At 36.8% G+C, this 15379-nt stretch overlaps 2 protein-coding genes across 2 annotated transcripts; both read right to left on the bottom strand.

The window, feature by feature from the left end:
- Window positions 1-4155: 4155 nt before the first annotated feature.
- On the bottom strand, window positions 4156-7636 carry lye (lymphocyte antigen-6, epidermis). Its single transcript, XM_051104238.1, has 3 exons — window positions 7462-7636; window positions 6416-6526; window positions 4156-5963 (listed from the first exon to the last, which is right to left on the bottom strand). Exons 1-3 carry the CDS (start codon window positions 7514-7516, stop codon window positions 5749-5751), a joined length of 381 nt encoding a protein of 126 aa, XP_050960195.1. The 5' UTR covers window positions 7517-7636; the 3' UTR covers window positions 4156-5748.
- Window positions 7637-9265: 1629 nt separating this feature from the next.
- spaca4l (sperm acrosome associated 4 like) lies at window positions 9266-14793 on the bottom strand. The gene is made up of 3 exons (XM_051104237.1): window positions 14632-14793; window positions 10542-10652; window positions 9266-10455 (listed from the first exon to the last, which is right to left on the bottom strand). The coding sequence occupies exons 1-3, from the start codon at window positions 14681-14683 to the stop codon at window positions 10229-10231; spliced, it is 390 nt and encodes a 129-aa protein (XP_050960194.1). The 5' UTR covers window positions 14684-14793; the 3' UTR covers window positions 9266-10228.
- Window positions 14794-15379: the final 586 nt, after the last annotated feature.

Here is a 15379-nt window from a genome sequence, read left to right as displayed (position 1 = left end):
TACATCAACTAAAGATTATCAATAAAATTTAAAAGATTTCACTAATGCAAATATCAGAATTAGAAGGTTACCTTCTAAAAGCAATCTACTTAATACTTTTCTTCCCTTGAAATCAAAAATTATGACTTCATGTTGCATTGTTGCAACAACAGGAAGAAAATTATAATAAGAAAATGCAAAGTTCTAAGTGCCCAACCAAACGGAACATTAATCACTATAATGGTAAGTAAAAAAAAAAAAAAATAATAATAACAAATAAATAAATAAAATAAGACACACAAACAACATTTTACGAAAATCAACATCAATTTATGAAGTCAGCTTATGTGATGTTCTCTCAAATATATAGTTGTATTGAAACAACATTCAAGATGACTTTGGGAATGAGTGAAGGTAACTAGTGAAAAATAACCGCAGATTAACAATTGCCACCTCAAAAAAATTATTTTCTTCTTCTCTTGTTATTTTGCAAATTAGCAACATATTAGTGCACTGCTGCCTCTCACTGGTTTATTAATGTCATTGGTTCCTTTGTGACTACTTGAATATTTTAAGTAAGTAAGTGTCACTCAAAGTAGTAAGTAAATTGTTTTACTTGCTTGAAAGTAGCTGCAACTTAATAAAACCTAGTAAGTATAACAAATAAGTAAAGATAACTAATTATATCTAAGTAAGGTAAACTATTGGATTTTACAGTGTACAGACAGTTCACGCATTTCTTGGCAGGATCATTTTATTTACGGAAATATCTCATCATTCACTAACGCGTCCATGTCGCGCGCTCTCGTGTTTGGTCTAAAAAGCAACTGCAGGAGTCAAGACAGCAACTGTGAGTACATTTTCTCATCTTTTTAGGACTGTAATGTGAAGGGCGTACAAATATATCTTTAGCAGCAGTGTGGACGTGAATAGCACATAACAGCCACAATTACCGGTATAAGCGTGGATATCTATTGGTACAATATGCTTCACATGACTAAACACGCGTCATCGTTTTCAAAAGCCTCCGTTTTCACAGTCCACACTGCGCCGCGAAAACGGCGTTTTCAAATGTATCCACTTTGGAGAGCGTTTTCGAAAAGCTCCGTTTTCCTTGACCAAAAACGCCGTCTCAGTGTGGACGGGAGGCCAAAATGGAGAGAAAAAGATATTAGGGTGGACATTCATTTATATAGCACTTTTTTTGTTACACCAGACAGATTGTAACAATCAAAAGCAGCTCGCAGTTTGTCAAAGCAGCTTTACAGTTTTAAACAGGACAATAGTGTGTCGAAGGAACCAAAATTCCAGCGTTCTCCTCAACCAGTTTTATTCCAGGCAGCCTAACAATCCTTTAACGCAGTGGTTTTCAAACCGGTCCTGGAAGCACCCCTGCCCTGCACATTTTGTATGTCTCGCTTATCAGACACATTCAATTCATGTTGTGCAGTTTCTACTAAGGAGCTGATGAGCTGAGTCAGGTGTGTTAGATGAGGGAGACATACAAAACGTGCAGGGTAGGGGTGCTCACAGGACCGGTTTGAAAACCACTGCTTTAACGGATCTGAATTATATGTGTAAACCACATTAAAGAGATGTGCCTTTAATCTAGATTTAAACTGACAGAGTGTGTCTGCGTCCCGAACAACACTAGATAGATTGTTCCGGAGTTTGGGCACTAAATAAGAAAAGGATCTGCTGCCCTCATGTGAACTTTTCTTAAAAGTAGGTCCTGAAATGTCATAGTTGCCCTTGTAATCATTTCAAAATCATAGGATAGTTGTGGCCTAATGGTACTAGGCTACACATCACAGTACTTGGCCTATGCAGCTGTCACTTGAATTCAGGGAAGGAATAGAATCAAACAATCACTCTCGGAGACAGCTTGTACTCCTGAGTCATATAAAATGCTTCTGTCCAGCCCGCTCTAAGACATCACCACGATGAGCATACGCACATCCAGCGGCATTCCGCATCTTCTGGAAACAAAGGCTTCAGGAGGGGAAATAAGACCTACCACAAACAATTCAATGAATAACTACACAGGAACAAATGACTAATGTACTATTTACGTTATAGTGACTACGATGAACTAACAAGAAACTCTCAGGTGAAAGTAAGAGCACTCAGGTGAACGTCGTAGTTCACTATTGGCTAATCAGTAACTGCTCTTTTTTTCATATCTCCCAGAGAACTACTAAGAACTACTTTATACATGTCCATAATTAATGTGAAAAATGCAAAATGTATAACTGATGCTAAAGCAAAGGTCATGGTAACCCACTATTAATGACTCAGTTATTACCAAATCCATCAGAAGGGATAACTAATTAATTGGATCAGTATTCTAAAGTAAAGATCACGGTAACTCCCAAGTAATAACTAAAGTCATTAAATCGTCAAGTTATGATCTTCACTTTAGAATATTGATCCAAATAATTAGTAATTTCTTTAGTAGTAACACTTGAGTCACTACTTAAGCACTTTTACTTACTGATTCGTTACTCAGAATTTCTTGTTAGTTAATAGTAGTTACTAGAATGTTAATAGTGCATTAGCCGCTCATTCCTGCGTAGTTAATAATTAATGACGGAACAGTATTTTAAAGTGTCACCCAATTCCCTAACTCCCTCTCTAATTAAACACAGGAGAAAATATGGTTCTTAAAAAAAAGCCATCCACCTCCCTACAAATGTTTCCACATCAATTATTTGGAATAGTGAGAAAATGAAAAGGATAACACAGAAAAATATCTGATGTACACAAAAATTCATATAAAACACTTCAAAGTTTGGACTGATCTAATGTCTCAGTTGTTAGTTGAGTTAGTTGACACACTCTTCACAGCTGTTTACCTGAACGCTACAGGCAAGGCAACATACACAACACACAAAAAAGATGGTAGTGTCTGTCACAGAAGAAAGCCTCAGTCTGTCTCCCTGGACTGTAATTCTCTGGGTTCCTTTGTACAGGACAGAAATCAGGAGGCGCTCAACAAGCAGACGGTAGGAGGAGCAAGAGCAACATAGAAGAACACAGAGCACACACACACACAGAAAAACAGGCCCCACATTGTACGCAAATGACTCAAAATAAATAAGTACATAAGTCCGCAGGGGCGTGACACTGTGCTTTAAGAAATCTACCTTCATCGATTTATTTACTGAGAAAACAGCACAATACAGAGTGAGCTGAACGTTTAATCTTCACATATCGCAATACAATTAAAAGCTTTAGAAGGTTTAGAGGATAAAAACAAAAAATCATCAATCTTATAGGCAGAGATGTGGATCTAGGCACTTGGTATCTAATCGAATGAAACCAAAAAAGCAGGTATATATTTGCATTAACACATCTAAATATGGGCTCAGGCTCTGTGACCTTTTTTTTTTATACATGAATAGTTCAGATGCAAAACCAGCAAAATCTACACTATATACATTTATTAGGCTGATTTCAGAATAGCACTCGACTCTTACATTTATGTCGTCTGCAGTGAAAGGTGGGGTGTTTTGAGGGTGTGGTTAGAGCACAGGGTGAAGTCGCTAGTAGGAGTGGAAACTGTGCAGTAATACAGACACGCCTTCTCTGTGCCTTTTTCCAAACACACGGCTCTAACGAACTGAGTTAGAGTTGACAGGAATTTTTCCATTCTCTTTCCCATGCCCTTTTCCCACCAACACAGCAATAAGATTTCCCACATTCCATGCAGTTCCACTAAAAGAGATGCCTCTGTTTTGGAAACCCTGAGTCTGCACCAGAACCAAAAGTACTGTTAGGAAGAGTCGAGATACTTAGACTACAATTATGAATGAACTCAGGCGTTTTGGACGCGTACATTTTTTAGAGTGCAGACAAATCCATGTCATGTGTAACATAGAAGATAACAAATAAGTAACGATATAAAATTAAGATAAAATGACATGAATAAACAGCTGCCACTTTTGCTCAGTTGGTTAAAGACTAGGACTCAACTCGGACTGGACAAGGTGGGCTTGGACCCAACGCTACTGTTAGGATCTCCCACTGGAAACCACACTGTAAAATCTAATTAGTTGGGTTTACTTAAAAAAAGCATGCAAACCGATTGCCTTAAAAAAACTAAGTAAAGTGAAATAAGAATAGTATGTTGTAGTGACAAATGCTTAGTTAGTATAGTTTACTTACACAGGAGCTCTAGTAACTAAAAAAGAACTGTAGGGGGTACTTAATCATTTACTTTAGGCTTACACTTGACTTAGTATAGCTACTCACTGACTCCCAGAGTGCATTGCGGCATGAATAAATTATGCAATTGCTTTGTTTTACTGTTGTTGTTTTTATTTGCTAATTTTATTTACTGACTTGTGTCAGCAGTAACACAACAAAAAGAGAAAATAAAATGATATAATGGTTATTGTCACAATTAATAAAAATAAATAAAATTGAATTGTTACCATCGTTGTGATTCACGTGCTGAATGTTGGAGTTTGTGACTTGAGCACATCATCACAAATATTAAAGGACTGTCTCAACCCAATAAAGTTTCTCAAGGTGTTTATGAAGACCAATAAAATTGTAAAAGATCATTAATACATATAAAAAATACATTGGCTAAAGAATTGGAAAGATTTAGCTAATTGAAATAACAGAACTTGAAGGTTATCTTCTAAAAGCAACCTCCTTATTACTTTTCTTCCCTTGAAATAAAAAATTATGACTTAATGTTGCATTGCTGCATCAATAGGAAAAAAATTATAACAAGAAAAGCAAAGTTCCAAGTGCCCAACCAAACAGAACATTAATCACTATAATGGTAAGTAAAAAAAAAAAAAAATAATAATAATAATAATAATAATAAAAATAAATAAAATAAGACACACCAACAACATTTTACGGAAATCAACATCAATTTATGAAGTCAGTTTATGTGATGTTCTCTCAAATATATAGTTGTACTGAAACAACATTCAAGATGACTTTGGGAAATGAGTGAAGGTAACTAGTGAAAAATAACTGCAGATTAACAATTGCCACCTCAAAAAAAAATTGCTTTTCTTCTTCTTCTGTTGTTATTTTGCAAATTAGCAACATATTAGTGCACTGCTGCCTCTCACTGGTTTATTAATGTCATTGGTTTCTTTGTGGCTACTTGAATATTTTAAGTAAGCGTCACTCAAAGTAGTAAGTAAACTGTTTTACTCGCTTGAAAGTAGCTGTAACTTAATAAAACCTAGTAAGTATAGCAACTAAGTAAAGATAACTAATTATATCTAAGTAAGGTAAACTATTGGATTTTACAGTGCATGTAAATAATCCCTAAAACATTCTAACCACATATATCTAATGAAATACATGGAAAACATTTCATTTAATATTTGATCTTATAGACTAATAAAATGTTTGACTTTACATTAAAATGTATGATGAACCTGAATTAAATCTACATAAAAATACCTTCTTGAAAGGTTGAGGTTGTTTAATGGTAACACTTTACAATAAGGTTACATTTGGTAGCAATTAATACTAACGAAAGCATAACTGAAATAACACCTCGAATATATCATCACCTCATTCAAGAGTGCATCTAACTGTAGGTTTTTATTAAAAATAACATCAGCAAAAGTGTTGAAAATTGAAATATGTTTTACACTGTATGTAAATGTCCATAAAAAGCAGTTAAAGTCATGGGAAATGATGGCATCTGTGCACTCTAGATTGTATCTTGACTGATTCCTATTCAAGGAGTTATTATGAACATAACATTGTACAGACAAGGAGGTGTTACGTCTACAACATGTACCCGCTCCAGACGGAGGCCAGTAGTGCGGCGCTGAGAGCCCCAGCCACGGACAGCTGGACAGCACTCGCTCCGTTACAGAGATCTGTGGAGCAGCAGGTCTTGGTCACCGTGTACGCCGCGCCCAGGACGGTTCCAGCGGTGTTGTTGCAATCGGATGTGCAGCCGCTCGAGGACAGACTCAGAAACCCAGTCACGTTGAACTCTGCCAAGTGTTATTAGAGGGGAGCAGAAGCAAAACGTCACAATTTATTATTCTTCTAAATAACCACTACTAATAAAAATAATAATGTTTTCTAGAAATCAGCCAAAGGATTTTAGCACAGACGTCTCTGTTAGTAGAATTTGCAACAGTCCTGGTTTTGGTTTTCTTTTGCAGGTAGGTCTGTAGTCTTTACAGCTTTACGTGACAATAAAATAATAAACCGGAATGTGGAATACAATGTGGAATGCTAAAGCTTTTTAAGAAAGTGGTTCTTAACAATATGAAAGTGTAATAAATGGGCTAAATCATGTTTTGCTTGATCTACAGTGCAAATATCGGCAGGTTTCTCTAGGGTTGGGCTTTAGCTAATATTGTCATTTTCATATAAAACCATTGCAAATATCACTAAGTGAAGTTCCTTGAAAGGTGTGTGTGTGTGTGTGTTGACTGACCTGCTTTTGCAGTGTAGCAGTTGAGCTCGGAGGCAGCGCAGGACACTTGAGAACTCATTAAGCATTTGCCTAGAATGCCCACCTTACACGAATTACACGTCAGGGCTTCACCTGGAGAAACATGAAATGAAATGAGCATTCTTATAAACTTCTGCACATGTCCCTTCCCAAAGTGATCTGTCACAATGATTTGGTGTGAGAATATATAATTACTTTTATGGTGTGACTGATTGAGGTTCAGTAACTATATGTTTGAATTATTAAAAAAGATAATATATATATATATGTATATATATATATATCAGCATTATCAAAGTGTCGCTATGCTGATGCTGTGTTTACTAAACATGAATACAACTGGACTGTTGTGAGTCGTGTAATCGAATGTGTTAAGCTGGTCCAATGTCAGTAATCTAAACATTTTCCCACCCTTTAGCACAAGCCTTTCTGATGCTTCAAGAATCTCTACTTCATTTTGTACTGTAATTCTCATTTTAAAAATCGGTAACACTTCAGATTAGCAAACACATACGTTTCCCTCAGTGTACTTTCCCTCAATAAACTCTTAATTACTGGTTACTGATAGTAAGTAAGGTAGTTGTTGTGGTATTGGGTTAAGTAGTTAAGCCAGCTATGTGGTCATGCAGAATAAGGCATTGGTATGAGCTTTGTAAGTACTAATTAACAACCAACACGCTAGTAATATGCATGTTAATTTACAATTACTTAATAGTGAAAAGTGTTACTCTTCCATAATTAACCTTAACTGTGTGTCTTTCATTTGATGTAACAGATGCTTTTTTTTGGCTTTTATAAATTAACACTTAAAACATACTGAAAAAATAATAATCATCACAACAAGTGTCAGCCATGTGTCCTGGCACCGTGCAGTTGTTAGCAGAGTATTTTTGTACTATATTCAGTTGAAAAAACATCTTAAGAATATATTTACACATAAAAGCTACTTTAAATTGTAATAACAATTTTCAGCATTATTTAAGTACATGCAGCCTTGTAGAGCAGAACCTGTTTCTCTGTAGACTTACTTAGAGTGAAGAATCCAATCGCTGCAATGACTCCGAGCACAACTCTGAACATCATGTTGACGACGTGTCCACCAGAACTGAAGTGTGACAGGAGAGAAGCTCTTCGGATGGTTCTTCTGAGGTGAACGGGTCTTTGGACAGCAGCACACTAAATGGCTGGTTGGAATACATCCAGATATATGGCTGTGATAGAAAGGGTGGGGTTTTTGACACAGGGAAGACAATGAATATGTGCAGGTGGAAAGAGGCATTTGAATGTGAAGAATGAACAAAGCAATCTGGTTTGGGGAGTTAAGACACCCGATTATTGACACAAACACACACACACACACACACACACAAGCATGCACATACGCACATGTATAAATTGGGGACATTTTGTAGACGTCAGTTGTTAGTCATTTCAATTTTTGTAATAGATAGTTAGTTATGTTGTAACCAATGTTGTAACCTAACCCTGACCCAAAAGATACAGGAATATATATATATACTTTTTTTTTTTTTTAACTTACTTATTTACTTACTTTTTTTTATATCATTTTTACAAATGAGGATGAACCCAAAAGGAGGTTTGGAGAGGTTTTGTCAGATTTACTTTACCTCTAAATACAAATTTGTCCCCAAAACATGGTAGTAGTATTGTTAAGGAGCAATATAGTTAGTGCACACATACTGTAGACATGGAGTGACTGTAGTTTTGTACAGTTGCCAGATCAACATCTTTTGTTTTGTCAGTATAATAATCTGAACATAAAGTACCCACAAGCAGGAAATGATAGGTAATGTATAAATGTATGTCTAAAAAAATACATATTTTAATTATATTTTGGTAAAAAAAAAAAAAAAAAAAAAAAAGCATGAATTGGCACTTTTATCTTTTCAATTATTTTTAATTATGTTCATTAGGAGCCTTTCTCAGGTTTGACATATCTGTATTTGTCATTTACAAATTTATACAGATAGACTGGAACAAATCAGGACTGATGTTTGTACAAAAAACAAAAAGAACATGTCCACACATAAATAAACAATGCCAGGTTTTGACAGTGGGGTTGTTCATTTGTTCAATGCTTATCCCCAATCTCACGCCAGCGATGGCCAGAACATGAACAGCGTAATGGACAACAGAACCTCAGGGTTTTTTTTTTCCATTTCAGAATCTTTTTAGTAGAACTCTAGAAACTATTTTCTAAACACAAGCTATGTAAAGCCAAACTGGCCTCCATAGGCTGTGTTACTATACACTGACACACTGACTGTTACTACTGGATTTTGGATTAGATTTTTCTTGTGGTTTAAGTTGAGCAAGAGAGTAAATAAGCCAATCCCTGTATCTAGGAATCTCTTAACAAAAGTAATCATGTGATCACATATTAGGGAGTATACGTCACATTATTCAATGCATCTTCAAGTCACACGGAGAGATTTGGTAAGCAAACCAAAAAAATGCTGTCATTCATCATACGATTCAAGTTATCAGTGTTGCAACCTTAATAATAAAAGGTAGCTTATGTGGATCTGAGCCACTGTATGGAACGGTTTTGTCAAAATGGAGGTTGTGGGCTAAATTGAGCAGCATGTGTTTCGTGTTGAGTCAGTGGCTGATTGAGGCAGTGGTTGACAATACTGATGTAATAAATACCTAATTGCTGACTAGTGCTGCTTTGCGCAAGTGTTACATCGTATGAAGAAAGCGATCATATTCGTGAATTCATGAATATATTCAAACAGAATGCAGTGCTGAACTTGCAGGACCCGTCTGGTCACTATGAAACTTAAAAATAACACACACATCAATAACAAATCACAGGAGTTAAACAGTTTTATTACAGCTGCACTGCTCTTATATTTGCAGTTTGTACACACATTATGATGGCAACTAAAACAGGTCGTTTGTCAATGCAGGGCACAGCACCTTCACCTCAGCTGAGTGAGTGCTGAATTCTGTGGATGCTGCTGATGGAAGACCTCCGAAAAACATGCCTTGCCCTTTACATAAACTTCTTTCAATAAAGGATGTGATGTTCATCAAACAAACAAACAAGTGAACAAAATATAATGTTGACAGCTTTACACGTTTTACAAAAATGGCTTTGACAAATGAAGAATGTCCTGTGTAAATGAATAGGCATACACGTAAAACGCTATAGATAAAACCCTTAACATTTAAACCAAATGATTTCATAAGCATCATTCATGCATTCATGTTTTGACAGCCAAACCCTCTGGTCTATTTAGGAGACCATGTATTAGGAGTGAAATGTACATCAGGAAAAATAGAATAATAATAAAAATACACAGCAAACTGCCATCAACAACTAAAAGGTTTTTTTAACAAGGGTATTATTTCTCAACCTGCCCTAAAGAAAGCTAGAACAATGTGGTTGATTGCATGCTGACATATGTTTGTGTGTGTGTAAGTGTATCTAAGTCCCCTTACCATATATTGCTGGTTTTAATTAATGTTAGTTAAATGAAGTGCTCATCTACCGTATAGCCAGAATGGTCTTCGTTGCTGTTATTGAAAGAATTCTTGCTGTGTTTCTATGTAGAAAAAGTATTAACTTGATGGTATGTTGAGATTATCACAATCTGGCAATCTACTGAAAACATTTCAGATTTCAGTGTGACCTATTTTGAGTATTCATTCAATAAATTATTTTGCAACAAATTCATTTGGCTTGTTCATTTTCTCAGTGATGTTTTGTATATATATTGTATGTGTGTGTGTGTGTGTGTGTGTGTGTGTGAGCTGAAATAATCCTCCTCAAATGAGGAATTTGACTACAAACACAGAGCTGATGGTAGTGAAGGCCATGCCGACAGCAGAGATGTGAAAATGACCCGGAGCCGAGTTGCACAGGTCAGTAGAACAGCACGTCTTCGTCATTTGGTACACCTGCGTGCTTGAGTTGGACGGGAAGTTCACCTGTTCAGTTTTGTTGCATTCGGCCACTTTAAGACATCCTTTTTTCTTTATATCCACTAATCCAGCTGAAATAGAGATGCAAGAAACCCATTTTAAGCTTTAAAATCCCATTAAAAGGGTATGCAACAACTTGTGAAGATCATAAACTTACCAGCTTTCCCTACTCCGCTGAAGCAGCGCTCATCAGCTTCACATGTCTTTTTGGTTGTAATGCAAAGACTCCAAAAACCCAGTTTACACTCATAACACTGCAGCGCCTGACCTGAGAGATAAAAGATTCATGGAAATTTAAACTGTGAGTCAAGTGGTACCCATCAAGAAACTGATTAAAATCCTACAAAAAAAAAAAAAAAACAGGCACAGAAGTGTCTACAGTATAAAAAGTAATACAGTTATTGAATGGTCTGTTTTAGTAGACAGGCAAGAGCGTTATTGCAACGTTTTGCTTGTTTCTCACACTGATCAAATAAGGAACATAACGAACATTTTCAGCATTTCTCAACAACCCTTTCTCCTCTCAGTGTGTGCTCCAGATTCGGGTGACACCTGAAATATTCACGTAACAAAAAGAAACGCTGAAAAACGACTATAAAACCTTGCTGTACTGGTCTGGTTTCTTTGGGACAACACACATCTGCGCTAAATGGTGTCATTCAAAGCAGCAGAGGGATGAAGAATTGCACGTAAACTTAAGCATGGAAACATCAAGAGTTCATCTACAATATTAGTTGAGCCCAAAACAAGAATGAAACTGGTCATTCTAAATGTTTCCTTTTGTTACCCATGGATTGAGTGAGTGAACGAGGAAATGTTGGCAGGAAGAGTGAGTAAATGTTGACAGAATTTTTATTTTTGAACAAGATAACATTTTAAGTTGACATACTTCATTATAACACACACGCGCTTTACAGGGACTCACCATAGGCGTAATGTTTTTTATACTATACAAATTGTATTTTCTATCCCACTGCACTTAAACCTACCCCTCACACAAAACATTCTGCTACTTTAGATAAGTTTAGTATATTTATTAAGCCAAGTGTCCTCATAAACCATATAAACCTGTACACACACAGACACACACACAAAAAATGTAGTGTAATTTATCAGCTGTTTTCCCTGTGGGCCCCAACAAAATGGCCCCACGAAACTGAATATAGTGACAGTCTCACATATAAAAGAAAAAAAACTACACAGACTGGTTTCGGTCACACCCTGGGTGGACATTAAAGCATTTTAAAGAACAAGGATTACCCCTTCTTTCCACCACACCCACCCATGTTTATCTGGATGTCCATGTGAGAGCATTTCATTACATGAGGGATTCATGTGCAGTAGTTTTTTGTTTTGTTTTGTTTTGTTTTGTTTTTATAATAACAATTACAGACTAACCACCAAATAGACAAAAAACATTATTTACTATATTTGGTAATCATTTTTATCTTTGAGGACATTTTTTTATTTATTTGTTTTTCAGATCTGATTTAGCTCAATTCTGAAAAGTATTTCGTACCTAAACTACAGCTATACTGAGCCCCTGTCCACACACGCACACACATTCAAGCTTACACAACGAGATCGTACGGCATATGGCATATAGCAAATGCTCCATGTTGCACATCCGAGATATGTTCTAATCCCAGTCGCAGTTCACTAACAGGGTTCTGAAACATTAAACAAGCAATTAAACAAAACCATTCAAGTGGGTTGAAGGCAACACAGGGTAAACAATGTGAAGAGGCTAATTGTCTGAGCCATTGAACTCTTTCATCCACCACTTTATTTCAGAATGAGTAACTACTAACTGAGATAAACAAACATATTTATATTTCCCCAACATGCCTGGTAATTCATGTGTTTTATTTTTGGTTTTGTAAGATCTGGACAAGCATTAACCTGACTTTATGACAGTTCAGCTAATTATTATGCTCTTCCCTGTTTTCTGTGAAATGTCTTTTCTTAAATCCCCGTTGAACCTGTTTTCCACCGGATCATTTGATCTTCTTAAGAGCAGGTTGTCGGGCGGGCGGAGGTTACGGAGAATAGGGCGCTGACACAGAAAGTTGCTTGATACTGTTAAAAAAAACAGTCTCCTGGTTACCAGCCTAGTAGTTGCCGAAGCAGTGTTGTCTCTGCAAGATTCCAAGTTTCAATACGGAAAATAAAAGTCACAGAAAATGTGCTGGCAGTAACATTTAAAGCTACTTCAAATGGTTTTCCACAATGACTCACAGCTTTGTAATTGTGTAAAACTTTACACAGATACACAGATACGGCTAAAGAACATTTAAACAACAGAGCGCTTCTGGAAAATTCTCACTGGAAATTTGGAAGAATTCCATTTACTAAACCGCTAACAACATACAGTACTAGCTGAAATCGTTCGTCTTCAGTACTGATTATTTTACATAACAGCTCCAGATTGGTGGATGAGTAAATTGGTGTACATTCCGGGACAGCTGATAGGCCTGACTTTTGTGATAACTAATACTGAAATACGTGATGGTGCTGCAGATAAGACGAGAATGCAGACTGATTTAAAGCCTGTCGCCCCAGGCTGCGGCCTGAAGCTGCTGCTTGCATTTCAGAAGCTGAACGTTATCAGGAGTTACATTTATTAGCGGTTTTACATATAAGAGAAAGAGTCTGATTCAATATATTTTAAAATATGGCATGTTTACTGACAGGAAATAAAAGACATTTTCTAATGACTGAACTGGGAAAGCAATCCAAACAGTTCCATAGTGATTTTATGTTATTGTTTAGACCATGTAACTATATTATTAATTTTTTTTTTTAAGTGCCTTTTTTTCCATGATGACTGAGCTGTGAAGTGGAGGAGTGAGCAAACAGTGCAGCATTCATTGATCAAATTCTAGTAACCGAGATAATGCAAGCATTATGTTTTAATGCACGCTTATTTATTTATTTTGTCAAAAAGTGTAACTTGGTTGTATTTTTTTTTTATCTGATAATTGAACCAACAGCGCCCCCTGGTATAAACACTCGCTAAATCGTTACATGGATGTTCTTTTACAGCTGGCTATAATAATCCCTCAGTTTGACTGAATGAGCTGTACATTTTTCATCATGTTCTGTTTTTATCTGTCAGGAAAATAATGCATCGCTTGCTATTTAAAAGTGTCGTTTGGTTTCTCAAGAATATTCGGGCAAAGAACTTTTTTTTTTTCTCTCTCTTTAAATCCTCACTTACGTCTTTGTGACGTACGTATTTGTCTTTATACAGGCGTTTAATATAAATGCAATTTTCACTTCTAAACCATCATACCAGGATTTACTGGAATGCTGTGGTGCTGATTTTCCTAAAGTTGGTAGGCACATGCCCATCCTTAGTCAAATCTCTATTAATGACTAGCACTGAAGAGGCCTCAGTGTTTGCTATAATGGGGTGCAACTGATGAAGTTTACCTAGTCCTAATGTATGGAAATGTGCTGTTGGCTGCGTGATAACCTGCAATTAGGCAGGTTTTTTTTTTATCTCCTTTCAGACAAGAAAAGGAGCGCGCACCAATGTAATGTAAGCGCGACTACATGACACTAACATGATCATTGTGCTGTTTTCTTGAGTATCTCTGTAAAACACAAATGAACGTTCACTTTATTGTCTCTCTAATCTATTTGCGCCACAAAATAACGCTCGGGGCAAACCTTCAGAGCTGTGGTCTAAAGCCAAACAGACTGGTTGAGCGGTGGGCGAGTTCTGCCAAGTTCTTTTGCGAACTGGGTGGGTCTCTCTGCCTCAGGCTAACCTGTGTGTGTCTCTCATAAACAAGCACACATCAACAAGTGGGCAAGAGCACGAACAAAGCTGCTTTCCCAACATAACCTTCATAACTGCATTAATAAAGAAGAGTGGAAAGAAGTGATAAAAATGCAGGATGTTCCTTTTCAGAAGCTTGATGTAGACCCACATCACTAGCAGCAAAACTTTAATACTTATATGAGAATGACTCATAAACCACAGGCTTCTAAATTAATAATGTTGGTGACTCACGGATCCGCATGCTCCACGACCACTGGAATAATACGGAATGAAAGCAGCTCATTCATCGAACAAATAAGCCAACCAGAAATAAGCGACAAATGATCTACAGTTATATAGTTGCTATTCGAAGGTAAATTCGACACAGTGTGAACTTATTAAATATCGTCTAGTAAGCTTTGGCACGAAGGAAAATAATAAAAAAATAAATCAAACAAACAAAAAAATGTTATCTTACCCACTGCGAAATAAAGAGCAACTGCAAAGATTCCGAGAAAGATTTTGTTCATGTTTCCTGTTGTATGGGAGCCGAGCTCAAGAAGAGGACCGTTAAACTCTAGTCAGACTGCTGTGAGCAGCGGACCGCCGAGATCCGCTAGATTTATAGATCCACACCCATGGCGCCGCCCGTTACGCTTCCAAACAAGGAAGCGATGGAGCACTCCTGCGGCTACCTGAGTCTCCAGGGCGCGGTGTAAATGAATACGCATATCCCCATAACACAGCGATTGTCTAAAAAGACTCTCCCAGACATCCCATTTTTTGTTGTGGGATTGTCGAAAGGAGCACAGAACGTCACCAGTGTTAGTTCTGGCAACTTCATCAAGCTATTCGACGATGGACTGTTAACTGATGGCAGCCACTGTTCCTCTTTAGAGCCAGGTGGATTCGTGCCACACCAAAATATCCATCCGCTTGAGAACTAAATTGTTAACAAACAAGTGAAAAACGTGCAAAATGGGTCATTCTTTATTTGCGGCGACAAGTGGCCTCCCGACTCATTACAACAGTTAAAATAAAACGTTACATAGGCCTACTAATAATGTAATATAATTAACATGATATAATACAATATATTTTGTCTGTGCATTTATAACAATGGATGTCATCTATTTATGAAAAGGAGGAATTCTGTTTGGTCAACTTTGTGTGTAACAGTTAGTGTTGCAGTCAAGACCACCTAAACCAAGACCAAATCAAGACCA

Source organism: Labeo rohita, unplaced genomic scaffold (genome assembly GCF_022985175.1).
Source record: "Labeo rohita strain BAU-BD-2019 unplaced genomic scaffold, IGBB_LRoh.1.0 scaffold_66, whole genome shotgun sequence".
In the NCBI taxonomy this organism is placed as follows: Eukaryota; Metazoa; Chordata; class Actinopteri; order Cypriniformes; family Cyprinidae; genus Labeo; species Labeo rohita.
This window is presented reverse-complemented; position numbering and strand designations above follow the sequence as displayed.

Coding starts and splice junctions, on each gene's coding strand:
- lye (XM_051104238.1), bottom strand. CDS start 7,516: ATGATGTTCAGAGTTGTGCTCGGAGTCATTGCAGCGATTGGATTCTTC. Junction 6,527..7,461: donor GATTGGATTCTTCACTCTAA/GTAAGTCTACAG, acceptor ATGTTTCTCCAG/GTGAAGCCCTGACGTGTAAT. Junction 5,964..6,415: donor CTGCTACACTGCAAAAGCAG/GTCAGTCAACAC, acceptor AACACTTGGCAG/AGTTCAACGTGACTGGGTTT.
- spaca4l (XM_051104237.1), bottom strand. CDS start 14,683: ATGAACAAAATCTTTCTCGGAATCTTTGCAGTTGCTCTTTATTTCGCA. Junction 10,653..14,631: donor TGCTCTTTATTTCGCAGTGG/GTAAGATAACAT, acceptor TTTATCTCTCAG/GTCAGGCGCTGCAGTGTTAT. Junction 10,456..10,541: donor CAGCGGAGTAGGGAAAGCTG/GTAAGTTTATGA, acceptor TCTCTATTTCAG/CTGGATTAGTGGATATAAAG.